Source organism: Scyliorhinus canicula, chromosome 2, assembly GCF_902713615.1.
Source record: "Scyliorhinus canicula chromosome 2, sScyCan1.1, whole genome shotgun sequence".
Taxonomy (NCBI): Eukaryota; Metazoa; Chordata; class Chondrichthyes; order Carcharhiniformes; family Scyliorhinidae; genus Scyliorhinus; species Scyliorhinus canicula.
The window spans coordinates 181,042,408-181,059,385 of record NC_052147.1 but is presented as its reverse complement, the minus strand read 5'-3'; the positions used below and the strand labels follow the sequence as shown (position 1 = coordinate 181,059,385).

At 45.6% G+C, this 16,978-nt stretch overlaps 1 protein-coding gene across 4 annotated transcripts in view; it reads left to right on the top strand.

The window, feature by feature from the left end:
• myo1b (myosin IB) overlaps positions 1-16,978 on the top strand; it is a 336,645-nt gene that overhangs the window by 140,430 nt on the left and 179,237 nt on the right. For all 4 annotated transcript variants that reach the window (XM_038789125.1, XM_038789124.1, XM_038789122.1 and 1 more), the window contains exons 5-7: positions 3,831-3,935; positions 6,449-6,495; positions 7,448-7,511. In XM_038789125.1, coding sequence (XP_038645053.1) covers positions 3,831-3,935; positions 6,449-6,495; positions 7,448-7,511 — 216 coding nt within the window. The remainder of the gene's footprint in view (positions 1-3,830; positions 3,936-6,448; positions 6,496-7,447; positions 7,512-16,978) is intronic.

The window sequence follows — 16,978 nt, the reverse complement described above, 5'->3', positions numbered from 1 at the left end:
TGTTGAAGGGTTATGGAGAATGGTCAGGTTGGTGATTTTGAGGCCAGGATGGGATCAGCCATGATCACATTGAGGGTGTTAGGCTGGGGAAGCTAAATTGCCTACTCCTGCTTCTAGGTCATGTGTTCTAGGGAGGAGATGCTCTGGCTGATTGCACAATCCAGCTCTTGGTCTGTAACATTGCAGATAGCAGATGAGGAACACATCAGCCAAGATAGAATGGCGGAGCAGACTAGTTGGGCGGATTGGTCTAATTCTGCTCCCATATCTTACGAACATATGTATGCTTTTTCACAAAAATAGTCCTGTTCCTTGACTTCTTCCAGTAACTTTTGAACAGAGTCACTGACGAATCTTGGCATAGCAAAGGAATCCTCACAGTCCGTATTCTACATGTAAAAACAGGCACTCAGAATGGAGGCCTACAAATTTTAGGAATACTCTCGGAGCATCTTCCTTTCTCTTATTTGAAATGAAATCCCTTTGAAGAGCAGATTCTACGTGAGTTGTTAGTTAGTCGGGGTGGTTACAGGTGAGAGGATTGTCATCATTTTGATGTATTGATCAGTGGAAGCTCCCATTTTAATATACATGTAGATTAACTGATGAAAGCTTGCAATAATGCTACTAAAGGGAGTTGGTGGACGCTGAATGACACCTTTGAAAGTGAGATCTCACTGGTCATTTTTCATAATATTGTTTAAATCCTCCTATTTGCCACCTTAAGAACTTTACCCCAGTCAACACAGCAGACTGGATTCAATTTTAAAATGCATTATTCTGGACTATTGTGATTCGTACTAAACTTATAATGTGGCTGGCCTGTTTGAGGATGACTGAGCTCTGCTTCTGATGCAACTAATTTAATATCATTTTTTGAGTTTAAAATATATATAGCACTTGGGGTAAGAGGTCCATCAGTCATGCATGAAACAGATAGGAAATGAAAGTTGGCGTGCTGTGCATATCCTATCAGAGAAAGATAAATTAGTGTAAATGTGTGACCGTTCCTCTGAATGATTAGAGGGGGGTCACACCCAAATGCTAACCTTGCTATCTTTTTCAAATGCTGAATGTGCATTTCCTTTTTGGGGCAATTTAGCATGACCATTCCACCTTCCCTGCATATCTTTGGGTTGTGGGGGTGAAACCCACGCAGACACGGGGAGAATGTGCAAACTCCACACAGACAGTGACCCAGGGCCAGAATCAAACCTGGAACCTCGGCGCTGTGAGGCAGCAGTGCTAACCACTGTGCCACCGTGCTGCCCTCAATGTACAATTCTAATGCCTTTTGCTTCAATTCAGATTTGGAGCATTTCCATTTAGTGACTGAAATTAAAAAGGCACTGAAAATTGATAGAGCTCATAATCTTGCATTTTAACAGTTATCTTATAGTTATCATTGAAACCAATCCTGAAGTTTTGCTTTTTCAGTTGATTTCTACTTGTCTCTCATGTGCACAGATCAGGGTGGACCTTTGAAATATAAACATTCATTGGAATATTGGACTTTAGTCAATGTTAACTGTCACAGAAATGTTACACATTGCTGAAGCCTTTTCACAACATTTTAGCACAAATAGCTATTTCTTAAAAATATGTTTCGCGGCACAGTGGTTCAGTGGGTTAGCACTGCTGCCTCACGGCGCCGAGGTCCCAGGTTCAATCCTGGCCCTGGGTCACTGTCCATGTGGAGTTTGCACATTCTTCCCGTGTTTGCGTGGGTTTCGCCCCCACAACCCAAAGATGTGCAGGGTAGGTGTATTGGCCGTGCTAAATTGCCACTTAATTGGTAAAATAAAGTTTTGCTTTCCTTCTTCATGTTCATTACAGTATCTTATATGTCTCGTATAGTTGCTGAGAAAATTAATGTTTTGGAACTACTAAACAAGCTGAAGCAAGTGTCTGGTGTGGCTGATAACAATTGTTTTCATTCAAACTGAAAAGAAAAATGGCTGAATTTTCCTATACCAGCATTGCCACCAGCAATGTCAGACGAAGGACTTTTGAGCAAGATAGTTTTGTCAGAGTTCTGCCCTTGTTCCCACTGCAGGAGGCTGATGTACATCAGGGTAGAGTCGCAGCTCTGCTAATCACTTTCTATCCTTGAGTACAAATGTAACGAGGAGAGATGACACCAGGTCATATTGCAATGGAGCTAAACAATTTACACATTTCAGGAAACTAGTTCAAATAAATTAGGATCTGTTGTGTAAAGAGAAAATTATCACTCTTGCCGCTACCACCAATTTTATTATGTATTCTTCGAAGACATTTGCTCACTCAGACCCACTCATTCTGGCCACATTAAAGTATCTTGCCCAAATGATCGTTCCATTTGTTTGAACCTACAGAATGTGGCTGATAACTTTGAGCTTACAATGAGTTTGAAATTGGACCTCATTGCCCCCATTTTATGACCAGCCCAATTTCAGGGACCAATGTTCTGTGTCCAAAGGAATCCTGAAAAAATATCTAGCCTGCAATGGGTCAGGCCATTTTTCAGGATTCCATGCAGGTTGTCTCAGTCAGATATTTAGGCCCATTATTAATATAAATCCTTGTTTGAAGGAAGATGGTGGTGTAGTGGTATTATCACTGGGCTCTTAATCCAGAGTCCCAGGGCAGTACTCTGGGGACCCTGGTTCGAATCTCACCATGACAGATAGTAAAATTGGAATTCAATAAAAATCTGGAATTGAAAGTCTAATGATAACCATGAAACCATTATCAATTGTCGTACAAGCCTATCGGGTTCCTCCATTGGGAGGAAATCGCCATCCTTATCGGGTGTTGCCTACATGTGACTCCAGATCAATGTGGTTGACTCTTAAATCCCCTCGGAACTGGTCAATTAGGAATGAGCAATAAATTCTGGCTCTGCCAGCGACACCCATATCCCCAAAAACAATGGCCCACTTAAAAGAATAGGGGGCGGGATTCTCTGATCCTGAGGCTAATTGTTGACTCCGTCGTAAACGGCTTTGCGCTTTCCAGTGGTGTCAACAGGCCCCCAGGAGCAGCTATTCCCAGCCCTACAGGAGGCCAGCACAGCACTGGGGCGACCCACGCCGCTCCAGGTGCCGATACCGGCCTCAAATAGGCACCCCCGGGTTTGCTTAGGCATGCTACGACTGGCACGAATGCGCGATTGCGCACTGCAACTGGCACAAATGCACGCATGCGCACTGCAACTGTTGCGGTTGTGTGCATACGCGGTGGCTTCCTTCTCCGCACCGGCCCCGACGCAACATGGCGTAGGGCTACAGAGGCCGCCGCGGAGCAAAAGAGGCCCCAGCCCGAGAGGCCACAGCGGAGGCCTCCCCCGGGGTCGTCCCCCCCCCCCCCCCCCCCCAACCAGGCCGCCCCCGAAAGGATGCACGCCGAGGTCCCACTGGGTAAGAACACACGTGGACGCTGCCGGCGGTACTCGGATTTTTTTTACTGCTGCTCGGTCCATCCCAGGCAGAGGGGGGGGGGGGGGGGGGGGGGGCGTTGATTGTCCGCTCACCGGAGAATCGGCGTGGGCTGAGAGAATCCTGCCCAGGATATCTCACAGCAGGTGCTGGATCTGCTGCATTCCATGTGTTAGGTTACACTGGATCCACGTCTAATATTTTGCACAAAAATGGCTGTGCAAACTTTCCAGTTGGTCAGATGGCTGATTATTAGCAATTATATTCCTGGTGTTTCAGGTACGAAGGATTTTTCTTTGTATTTTCCTATTATTTTGAATACAAGTTAGATGTATCGGATTGACTGAATTCTGTGGGGAAAACAATTGTAACTTTACTAACAAAACCTTTCCATGTATTCTATCCTTCCAGAGGCCAGTAAATTAGTTATGTCCTATGTTGCTGCTGTTTGTGGCAAGGGAGCGGAGGTCAATCAAGTTAAGGAGCAGCTGCTGCAGTCAAACCCTGTGCTTGAGGGTAAGTTTTAGAATATTTAGTACGTCACCTTGCTAATTAAAAGGTTGTGCTGTTTGTGTGTTAAAGCCCAAATTTGTTTTAATGTTCAGTTCCATTCTTTTAAGGTAGTGCATGTATGATTGATGTTGTTGAGGGCAATGCGCTGGGAAAGGCTCTGACGTGTTATTGGACTAAAGCTGAAGTCCATTCATGAGAAACCAATCACCATTATGTGGTGCCGGGGACATCTTCCCTAAGATTACTCTAGGTCATCCATGGTCTGTAATGATTATGAAAGAGTCCTGCATACTAATTAGGGTAGTTTGTGTTCTGGAGGTGGTTCACCACATTGAATCACATGCAAGGGAAGTGATCAATTGGGAAGCAAGGTTCACTGGATAATAATCTGGAGGATCATAACTATAACTTCAAAAAAAAAAGTTCTTCCCCGACGAACAACCCACAGCCCTCAAAAACGGAGACAAATTGCAGCCATCAACTGTTGCCCTTGCTATGATCAGTTGAATTTGTGTAAACATTAGATTGAATTATAGGGCTATATGGCTCAATACATTGGATAATGGATTTACTCATTGAAGTATCAAAAAAGCTTAAAATATATGCAAGTAGATCTATTTGTATGGACATGCACACACGTACACATGAATGTATTTAGTATTTTCTGCTTTCTGTGGACATGTACACATGAATGTATTTAGTATTTTCTGCTTTCTGTGGACATGTACACATGGATGTATTTAGTATTTTCTGCATTCTGTTTGGTTATGCTTACCTCCCCAAGCCGCAACCTGCCTTCACTGCAGTGAACATGCAATCTGATATTCTGCAGTCCACTGGTATATTAACTCTCAGTCCAGTACATCCATATTTATTCCCTGAGAGTGCCTGATACCTGCAGGTCACCTCTTGTCCAGGCAGATAGGAATAATGGCCGGGATTCTCCAATCCAGCGGCCAAGTTCTGACGCCAGCGTGAAAAGTGGCGAGAACCACTCCGGTCCTCAATTGTCAGGTATTCACCCCTTCCTAGGGGCCAGGTCGGCGCCGGAGTGATCACCGCTGCTTCAGCTGGCATGGCACAGACGGCACGAGTCCGCACATGCATGCTTCGGCCGGTACGAGTCCACGCATGTACGTGGTTCCCGTCTCCGTGCCGGCCCCCGGGCAACATGGCGGAGCCCTGCAGGGGCCCAGCGCGGCAGAACATAGGCCGCCATGGAACTAGCCTGCCTGCCTGCCTGCCGATTGGTAGGCCCTGACCAGGCCATGGTGGAGGCCCCCCCCCTCCGGGTCGGATCCCCCCGCCCCCCACCAGGACAGCCCCCGCAGACAGAACTACGAGGTCCTGGCAGGTGGGACCAGAGTAACCCTCGCCAGTGGGACTCAGCCGAACTTGGTGGGCAATCGGCCCGTCGAGGCCTGGAGGCCGGGGGAGGGGCGCTTTCAGCGGCCCCTGACCGGCGCGGCGGCGATCCCGCAGGCGCCTGAAAATCAGCACCAGAGAATTGGCGAGCTGGCGTCAGGGCGCGTGGCACGATTCTCGTGCCCCCCTGGCGATTCTCCAATCTGGCGCAGGGTCAGAGAATCCCGGGCACTATATTTCACTCTGTAAAGTCACCGCCAAAGATCCAGTCTTACCTGAAAGGGGATATGTGATTCTTGCTTTTTATTTTGAGGTGTGGTAATTTCTTTTCACTCCCTGTACTTTGGTCAAGGCTTCTGAAATTCATCCAGTAGAACTATGGGATTTAAATATCTCACTAGTTCGGGGAGCTTTCTAAATGAGCAACATTATTTCATGCACTCCACAAGAGATGCTTTACAATGTCCGTCAAAGACTGAGCATTATTTCATAGTTTAGGATGCCAGTTTTAACAAACTTGGATTTTGAACTGTAGAGGAGTCGTTTGTAGAATGCTCCAGAGTGGGAATGCTGATTTAGAGCACCACCGCAGTGCGAAGTGTAATAAACATTAATGTTTAAACATTTCTCCCATGTCACCTGGTTATTACTGAACAAAACACTTTGAGTCAAGAAGTAGCAATGAAATGAAAAAAAATGAAATGAAAATCGCTTATTGTCACAAGTAGGCTTCAATGAAGTTACTGTGAAAAGAACCTAGTCGCCACATTCCGGCGCCTGTTCGGGGAGGCTGGTACGGGAATTGAACCGTGCTACTGGCCTGCCTTGGTCTGCTTTAAAAGCCAGCGATTTAGCCCAGTGTGCTAAACCAGCCACCAATGCACTGTGCAGTGTCCTGTGTGACTGTAACGGAAAGAGTGTCTGCTTCTCATTGGTTTGTATACGGATAAAATGCTGACCCTTGAAGTGGAAATGTTTATTTTTGAGGCTCATCCAGTTTTTATTTGCCTTTTGTGGTTCTAAATTATTTAAGAATGTGGAGTGCATTTCCTGCAGATAAAATAGGAAAGGATTGAATTTATTATTTTTAAATTGACACATACAATTCCAGATAATGCATTCTTCTTCCTTATTTATTTTCCCCCCACCAGCCTTTGGAAATGCCAAAACTATGAGGAATGACAATTCTTCCAGATTTGTAAGTATTTGGTTTGTCATTTCAGATTTGCTTCTAAGTTGGCTTTTATATTAGAAAACTACAATTCAGGCGTTTTTTAAATTTTAAAAAAATCTTGGGGTGAATTCTCCGTCTTGTCAGTGCATGATCCTCTGGGGCGCGACCTCGCCGGCAGTGGGATTCTCTGTTCCACCGCCGTCCAATGGGTTTTCCCATTGTGGCCACCATACGCCGGGGGCAAACCTGCAGGTGTGGGTGGAACAGAGAATTTCGCCGGCGGAGAATTCACCCCCTTGTTTCTATTTCTCATCAAAAGATTGAGCATAAGTTGAACCTCCAAATAAAATGTAGCTATGCATCATGTTCCGGTTAGATCTGCTGCATGAGAGGTAGCGTTCTTAAAAGTACAAGGCGGTGCCACATGTCACATTGTCCACTTCACCTCGTGGTTGCTGTGGCTTCTGGTACATGAAAATTCCTTGCAAACTTTGATGGCATTGTTCGATACAGCGCTGATGTATTTCAAAAGGCCTGAGTTCAAACCACCAGCTTTTGTTATCTGTTGCCCCCTGGGGATTTCTCAGACACCCTGTTATCAATCCATGGCTTTGTCATAAGCTTCTCTGACTGATACAGGGCTGAGTCAAAGGTTAAGAGGGAAAAATCACCAAGTTACTTCATTGTCACAGATTCTGAGAGACCCTGCAGTGAAATGTGAACCTCTTTCAATTTACATGGACACCTGCAAGGGGAGGGTCAAAACCTGTCCATTGTATTTCTTTTGTTCAAGAGAAAATGACCCAATAATGGAATGGAAAAATTCAGCTTCAGATATTATTTCCCATATTTGGAAGAAAACTGTAAATTGTAGTAGTTTCTTCGTCTTCCGTTGAGGCACTGGTTATTGCTTATTTGATTGTCTCTCTTGCATCCATTTCATAACATATTTCAATGCAATGTTTCAATTTCACAGGGAAAGTATATGGATATTGAGTTTGACTTCAAAGGTGACCCCCTTGGTGGTGTTATCAGCAACTGTAAGTATGGCACAGCAATAAATATGATGATTTGCAAAGACAAGGCAGAAGAAATGTATTTATTACACAGACTATGTTGATTCCCCAGGGCGGGTAGCGCCGTAGACCACTGCCTGCACACCCACATGATTTACTCTATGATATCAATGCGGAGTATGCACAGGTAGTGGGCTGGAGCCCTGTCTGGCCCTGGGAATCAAGGTAAGTCTGTTCAACTAGAGTCTGCACTACGGGTACTAATACTTGATTAAAACTTTGAGGTGCTTTTAAACAGATGGAATTCAGGTGCTATGAGGTGCTGAGTTTTGATTTGCAATTAAAAACTGATGGTGCTGATTACTTTTCAATGTCTGTCTCAAGTGTTCAGCTGTGGGCATCACTTGATAAACAATCTGTAATGAAGCATGGGATCACAGTTATGAGTTTCAGGAATGTATTTCACACTCGGGTATTACTATCGCTGAGAGAAGAATTCATTTTATTCCTCCAATTCTGTTCCCTCCTCTGTGTGGGATCTGTAACCACTCTGAAACGTGAAGAGATTTGGATCGATTTAATTTGTGTAATGGATGATTGCTGATTTGATTGTGTGAATGTTGTTGGTGCACTTTGCTCTGTGATGTCTTCTGCAACTTTGGCACAGTGGCACTGAAAATATGTTGAAAAACCCACTATCGCATACCAATCATAATTCTAGCCTAAGGTCATCGATCTGGCACTGCCTTCCGTCTATCCATAGCTTCCAGAGGTGGTGCTTTCTTGAGGCTCAGCGGCAAGAAATCTAATGGTTTTCCCTTTATTTCATGAAGTCCAACCTCTGGTATAATTACAGATTTGTCAGTCGCTGTCAAAGTGATCACAACCCATAATTTTGATGCTTCCAAGGCAGCACGGTGGCACAGTGGTTAGCACAGCTGCCACATGGCGCCGAGGTCCCAGGTTCAATCCTGGCTCTGGGTCACTGTCCGTGTGGAGTTTGCACATTCTCCCAGTCTTTGCGTGGGTTTCCCCGCACAACCTAAAGATGTGCAGGGTAGCTGGATTGGCCAGGCTAAATTGCCCCTTAATTGGAAAAAATTATTTGGGTACTCTAAATTTATATTAAAAAAACACTTCTTCCCAGCTGTTACTAGACTTCTAAACGACCCTCTTATGGACTGACCTCATAACACTACATTCAGCCGATGCCAGTGTCGTATAGTTATATTGTGTTGCCCTATTATGTATTTTCTTTTATTTCCTTTTCTTTTCATGTACTTAATGATCTGTTGAGCTGCTCGCAGAAAAATACTTTTCACTGTACCTTGGTACACGTGGCAATAACGAAAATCCAATCCAATTTGGTTTTGTGCTTCTTGTGTGTGAGAGGGCAAATGTGGAGGTACAAATGTATGGAAATTGCAGGCACGAACAGACCAGCTGGTCTATCAAGCCTGCCCCATAATCATTAGAGGATTGTGAGTGGACACTTGTTCTACCCCTCTCTCCTGCCCTTGAACAGCCATGTGATCTCCTGGAAGAGGTAAAAATCCAGGGAAAAAGACCCCAGAGCGAATAACATAGGTACATAGGAATTAGGAGCAGAAGTAGGTAATTCAACCCCTGCGATTCTGCCATTCAATCAGATCATGGCTGATGTCTTTTGGTCTCAAATCCATCTCCCCACCTGTTTCCCATATCCCTTTAACCTGTTTTTAAAAATCAGAAATAAGGGAGAAAAACTCTGGGAAATTCCTTTCTGACTTCCTCAGGCAATCAAAATCAATCCAGGTGATGGTGTTCATCATACCTTGAAAACAGAAGTGAAATTTAGTCTGCTCCTTTAGTTAAAAGGTTTATTCTTGACAGCGACTGACAATTCTGTAATTAAACCAGAGGCAACACTTCATGAAACAAAGGGACAACCATTCAATTGCTTCTTGTTGAACCTTTGCTTCAAGAAAGCACCGTCTGTGGAAGTCTGTTCATCCACTTTTATATAATGTGATTTCTGCTCCAGCCAAAATCCAGTCCAGCTCCCTCTTGAAGGAGTGCAGAGTCAGTGCACGTGGTACAAGTCTGAAACACATTTGAGGCTCACTGCTCTCCGAGAAAAGAAAAATCGCTGAACGTTTAGCTGATTTCATTGAGCGCCTTTCTGGAGGTGCAGCAAAAGTGGCCACTTTCTCCTTGGTATAGTGGCCATGCATGGTTAGTGATCTGGCTCACAGTCTCGGCACTCCTCACGAAGCCTTGCAGTGCATTTTTCCTGAGCACAAGTGAATTCTGTGAGTGATCTTACTCTGAATATAGATTTCTTTTCAAACCAGGCGGTGAGGCGTCAGAATTATTATTTTTTAAAATTAGAGTGCCAATTCTTTTTTTCCAATTAAGAGGCAAATTAGTGTGGCCAATTCACCTACCCTGCGCATCTTTTTGGGTTGTGGGGGTGAGACCCATGCAGACAGGGGGAGAATGCGCAAACTCCATACGGACAGTGATCCAGGGCCAGGATCGAACCCAGGGACTCAGCACCTTCAGGCAGCAGTGCTACTCACTGTGGCACTGTGCCACCTTGCGTGTCAGAATTTCTACCATTGAAGCAGGAGCATGAACCATGCAGGCCCTCATGTGGCAGGCTCCTATTCTGCCTCTGACATCGCATGTGACTGACCCCCACCTCTGCACTGATAATGTACCTTGTGCTACTTCCCACCTAAACTGTCACAGCATATATTAATGCTTGGCAATGGCTCTCAGAGCTGTGTAAATTGTTGTGAGGCGCTCGCGTCCTGTGGATTATTGGGTGTGACCTTGTGGTGTTCATCCAGATCGAGAGAAACAGAAGAGGAGTTTAGTTTGTCCTTTTAGTTGAAAGGTTTGTTTTTGGAGGAGGGTAAGGTGTGAGACAGAAATTCACCTGAAACAAGCACAGCAAGAGTTTTATTCCCAAAGAAGATGGAATAAAGTTATTTGGAATCAAGAATACGACTGTATTCCATAAACCTGCCATAAATTAGGATCTCCCGACAGTTGTTACACTGCATTATAACAATAACCTGCAGTAATCTAGCATATTTAACATTGTAAAAAGCCCCAAAACACCTTGGTGAAGTTTGGTGTTTGCCAATGAGGTGAATTTTACTGGGGTGAGGTATATGGTGTGTTTTTCTTATTTTGCCTCCACCTGCGTAGAAACGTCAGTAAGCAACTTGTCGATTTTAAAATCCGTCTTCCCCACAGTGATAATATGTTAGAAGCTGCCTTAATAAGCTAAGAGTGGGACTTCCACCCCTCGCGGAATTAAATCCTGCTCTCGATATGCTGACCAATTTGATTGGGCGGTAGCTGAATAGTCCTAGCAGCATCGGAGAACAGTAGTGGCTGCTGTTGGGAGTCCTGAGAAGAAGATCATGGATGCCAGACTTGAAGGTAAACCCTGAGGGCTGTGGTCAGGACAGGATCGGGATCCAAGTGTGGGGGTGTGGATTAGAGTGTTGGGTTCTAAAGGCCTGAGGGGTAGGAAAGCAGGAAGATGGGGTACCACCTTGCTGGTGTAGTCTCAATGGGCACAAGAGCACCCCCCAAAGGAGGTACCCCCACTTCCCTCCTGCCTTTTAGCCCAAGTGGTGTTCCTCCTTCCTGAACCACACACATTATTCTGTTGGAGGTGGAATGAAGTCCTTAATGGTCATTGTTTACCTAGTTAAGGGACTTATTAGAATGAAGGGTGGGCGGTCTACTTGATGCCTCACTCACCAACTGTAATATGGGGATCGCTGAAGGGTGGACAGCAAGGTGGTGGACTAGGCACCAATTTTATTTTACATACCAGCTGTAAAATTCCCACCAAAGCTAGGGGCAGCACGGTAGCATATTCGCACAGTTACTTCACAATTCCAGGTTTCCAGTTGGGTCACTGTCTGTGTGGAGTCTGCACGTTCTCCCTGTGTCTGCGTGTGTTTCCTCCGGTTTCCTCCCAATGTTACTTTAGATATCCCACATGTAGGTTCTTTCAATACTGGTAAAATATATGTTACGTTTTGATGAATAGGACATGTTATTTACTGTTTACAAATATTTACCTATTTGGATAGGACCCAAATGTTTTCATGTTATTGGAGTTCTCTGGTTCCCAGTGTCCTGTGTCAATGAGCTGTAAACCCACGTCCAGAACACATCGTGCTGACTGGACATTCTTAGTTCAGTTAAGTGAAGAGATGTTTTCAACAGATATAACCAGCATAATTGGGAGACATTTATAAATCAGATCAGCTGCAAAGTTAAATTTGTACATGATGTAATTATCATAGTTAATAATATTACAGTGATGAGACTTTAGGGTGCCTATTTTTTTAGTTTTACCATTGTTCACACGATGCATGTACCGTGTTGGATTTTTACTAGAGAAACTCATGAAGCTATTCAATCAACTCCTGAAATACTCTAATTGTAGTAAGTGTTTAAGAACACACATTTGATTGTAACCTGCTGAGAACAGTCTAGACTAGAATAGTCTGTAATCATTCCATTCATATCAGGTAACTATCCTCTAAATTAGCGTGTCTGTGTTACACTGAAGTCCTGTTTGAATTGTATTTTTTTTGGTCCAGTGGTTTATATTATCTTAGAGATTTTTTGGTGAACTTGTGACCGTGTCAGAAGAAACCCAACGTATGATTGGTGTGTTTTAAAAGGAAGGTTGATATTGTACCATGTAACGCTGGCAATCATAGAATGGTACAACACAGAAGTAGGCTATTTGGCCTATTGTGCAGGCTGTTTGAACAAGCTATCTGATTAGTCCCACTCTCGCAATGATCCCTTTAAAATGTTTTGTTTAGCACAGGCAGTTTCTCCCCCCACCCCAGTGTGTGGTCCCTTTAAGCTTATTTCCACTCATGGACATTAGTTAGCATGGAATGAGACCTGCACGGAAGTACCTTGCAGTTTAGCAGCAGCTCCTGAACCTTCCCCATTGCCCTGTAATTTTTTTTCTCCGCTTCACATATTTATCCAATTCTCTTTTTCAAAGTTATTATTGAATCTGCCTCCACCAACCTTGGAGTGCGCTCCAGGTCATCGGAACTCAAACCCAATATTTTTGTTCCCACGTCACCTCTGGTTCTTTTACCCACTACCTTAAATTGGTGCCTTTCATGATTTTGAACATCTCTAACAAATCTCCCCCACCTTCTCTAATTTTACAGAGAACAACTCCAGCTTCTCCACAGAACTGAAGTAGTTCCTCATCGCTGGTAGTGTTTCAGGAAATCGCCTCTGCATCCTCTCTAAATCCATGATGTCCTTCCTAAAGTGTGCTGCCCTGAATTGTAAAGCAGTACTCCAGTTGTAACCTGACTAGTATTTTGTAAAGGTTTAGAATAAAATCAAGCAATAATTCATACAGGTGGGGTAGACAGAATGAAGGAGACCAGCCTACTACTATCACCCCCGCCCCCCCCCCAAGATGGGTACCCCCACTTTGTATCTCCACTAGCCTCCAAAACATGAACCCACCACCCCTCCCCTTGCGAGGGTCCAAAATCCTGGAATCGGTCCAGCAAGCCATGATCTTCTCGGGACTCCTATGTAGAAAAAAAAAGTCCTCTGTCTCCATTCACCCAACTAATGGGCTGGTTGGTGGTGTGGTGAGGGGGTTGGGGGGGGGGGGGGGGGGGGTGTTATTTTACAGTTGATACTATGTGTTTGCACAGAGCAGATAAGCCTTGCAAGCCACTTTCTACTTTGGGTGCTCAAATGCCATTGGGTAACACAAATGGAGACGGCTGTGTGTTTGTGTGATCTAGATGAATGGCTGCACAGATAACCTAGATATCATTATATTAATGTAGATGATTCACATGTTAAACATTTTCCAAACCCCACTGTGAAATATTGAGTTTTAAATAGTTTAGCTATTTGGAGAGGCTTCTGTGGTGGACAGTCAAAGTTTAAAAAAAAATAAAAAATTTAGAGTACCCAATTATTTTCTTCCAATTCAGGAGTAATTTAGCGTGGTAATTTAGCGTGGCCAATCCACCTAACTTGCATATCTTTGGGTTGTGGAGGTGAGACCCACCTGACATGGGGACAATGTGCAAATTCCACACGGACAGTGACCCGAGGCTAGGATCGAACCCGGGTCCTCAACGCCGTAGGCAGCAGTGCTTACCACTGCGCCGCCATGCCGCCAGGTAGACAGTCAGTGTTAACCATGCAGAAATGTTAATGTTGAATGGCAGGGAGGTTGCTGTGACTCCCAGTTAGTGTACTTTAAAATGATGTTGGCTTTGTGGGCTGGAGATAATACTGGATTCTCCACAGGTTATTGCCTGGTTTTTATGTAGTGTGACATTTGGGTGGTTTGATAGAAGATCACCTTTCAAACTTCGGAGAATTTGAGAAATGTATTTTATTTCTTCTGGATTCTTTTGGGTCAGAGTGAGTTTTGTTTCATTTTGATTGTGCTGTGTGTTTGTGTTTCATGCTGATAGGCTGCTACTGTTGTTCGGCAAATATTGACATGGGGGAGAGCTAACATTGACTGTTTGGGGAGGGGAGTGGGTTGTGAGGCAGCATATTTAAGTTTCCCTCCGAGAATATTTTTACAGTTTGCTAGTTTTGAAGTGTTCCACTCAGATATTGAGTTTTCAAAACCAAAGGGTTTGCTGACTCCAAAGCCTCGGTACCACAAATAATGCCTGTTTGGACATTTGCACCATCATCGGTTCAAAACCTCGGCCGGGATTCTACCCTACCCGGCTGGGTGGGGGGTCCCGGCGTGTCATGAACTACTCCGGCGTCGGGCCACCCCAAAAGGTGCGGAGAATTTCGCACCTTTAGGGGCCAAGCCCTCACATTGAGGGGCTAGGCCCTCGCCGGAGTGGTTTCCACTCCGCTGGCTGGCGTGAACGGCCTTTGGCGCCATGCCAGCAGGGGCCGAAAGGACTTCGCCGGCCGGCGTAAGTCCGCGCATGCGCCGGAACGTCAGTGGCTGCTGATGTATACCGGCGCATGCTCAGGGGAGGGGGTCTCTTCCGCCTCCGCCATGGTGAAGGCCATGCTGGAGGTGGAAGAAAAAGAGTGCTCCTACAGCACAGGCCCGTCAACGGATCGGTGGGCCCCGATCGCGGGGCCAGGCCATTGTGGGGGAACCCCCCGGGGTCAGATCGCCCTGCACCACTCACCCCCCCCCCCCACCCCAGAACCCCAGAGCCCACCCGCGCCGGTAATCCCGCTGGTCAGGTAGGTGGTTTAAACCACGCCGGCGGGAAAGGCCTGTCAGCGGCGTGACTTTGGCCCATCGCGGGCCGGAGAATCGCCACGGGGGGCCCGGCGACAGACACGGCGCAATTCCCGCCCCTGCCGAATCTCGGGGGGTGGAGAATTCGGGACACGGCGGGGGCGGGATTGATGCCGGCCCTGGGCGACCCCCAGGGGGTCGGAGAATTCCGCCCCTCATCCATGTTTTCATTATCTGCAGGTTTCTGGTGCCTCCCTGGTCATGCTTCATAAATTTGTGCTCATTGAAAACTTTTCTACCTATGTCCTATAAACCCAAAGCAAATCTCACCCAGTGCTCATATGGTTGTTGGGCCTCAGTTAATTCCTGGTGCAGCAATGCCTCAATTGTAAAATTCTAACCTTAACTTTCAAATTCCTCCATGCCTCAGCCCTCCTCATCTCCCTAAATGTCTTTAGCCATACAACCCTCCAAGAACACTGCCCTCTTCCAACTCTGTCCTCTTGTGCATCCCACACTCTTGTGCTTTCAGCTGTCCAGCTCTTAAGCTATGAACATAGTGTGGCCTTCAATTGTTGAATTGCAAAGTCTCTCCAATGAAGATTGGGAAGACTTTGGGCACAAGAATTCAGAAGCCACAATTAATAACAGCTCGGCTGGCCAGAGCATCATTCAAAGCTGAACTCATTGTTTGATCGTTTAAGTTGAGCTGAGGTAATTGTTTACTCTGAATATTCTTTTTAATTAGCTTTTTGACACAATTAAATGTGCTGGCAAATAATGCAAGCGAGCCAGCGAAAGCACAATTCTATTGGCTACCATGTAATGATATTAGCCTAGCAATTTTAGTCAGCTGAGGCAGCTCCTCCAAGATAAACTATTTTAGCCAATCATGTGTAACTAAGTTGAATAGCACGAAACAGTGTGTACTCCTCCACCCCCACCTCCCCTCACTTGTTGCCACATTTGATCTCGCAGAGAATAAGGCAGAATATTGTTTCAGCTGTATTGCAGTCAACCAGAAATTCTAATAGCGGCAGTAGCTTAACATCCAGTGAGCAGCTGAGCCGTGAAGACCAGGAAGAACCCAGGCTGGACTCTGAAGTGTTATTACTGATCCCAGCTGGGGTGATGGTTGGGGAGTTGGTATTTAGGAAGGGTAAGATTGGCTGTTCTTTCCAGGCTCTACTGCGGGAAGAGCGGAAAGGAATATGGGCGGCACGGTAGCACAGTGGTTAGCACTGTTGCTTCACAGCACCAGGAACCTGTATCGATTCCCGCTTTGGGTCACTGCGAGGAGTCTGCACATTCTCCCTGTATCTGTGTGGGTTCCCTCCAGGTGCTCCGGTTTCCTCCCACAAGTCCCGAAAGACTTGCTGTTAGGTGAATTGGACATTCTGAATTCTCCCTCAGTGTAACCCGAACAGGCGGCGGAGTGCGGCGACTCGGGATTTTCAGCGTAACTTCATTGCAGTGTTAATGTAAGCCTAATCGTGACAATAATAAAGACTTCTTATTATCAGGTGGGGATAGGGGTGGGCTTACCTTTGATGCCACTCCTATCATTTGTGAAGAGAGAATTTGTACATTAGCTGCCATGCGCTCATGAATTAATTTAGGTTTAGTAGACAACTCAGCAAGTAGGCAGTCAGAGACCTTTTTCCCCGGGTGGAACAAACCATTACAAGGGGACATAAATTTAAGGTGAATGGTGGAAGATATAGGGGGGATGTCAGAGGTAGGTTCTGTACCCAGAGAGTAGTGGGGGGGCATGGAATGTACTGCCTGTGGAAGTAGTTGAGTCGGAAACATTAGGGACCTTCAAGCGGCTATTGGATAGGTACATGGATTACGGTAGAATAATGGAGTGTAGATTAATTTGTCCTTAAGGGCAGCACGGTAGCATTATGGATAGCACAATTGCCTCACGGCTCCAAGGTCCCAGGTTCGATTCCGGCTTGGGTCAGTGTCTGTGCGGAGTCTGCACATCCTCCCCGTGTGTACGTGGGTTTCCTCCGGGTGCTCCGGTTTCCTCCCACAGTCCAAAGATGTGCAGGTTAGGTGGATTGGCCATGATAAATTCCCCTAGTGTCCAAAATTGCCCTTAGTGTTGGGTTGGGTTACTGGGTTATGGGGATAGGGTGGAGGTGTCCTTGGATAGGATGCTCTTTCCAAGAGCCGGTAGGGACTCGATGGGCCGAATGGCCTCCTTCTGCACTGTAAATTCTATGATAATCTATGA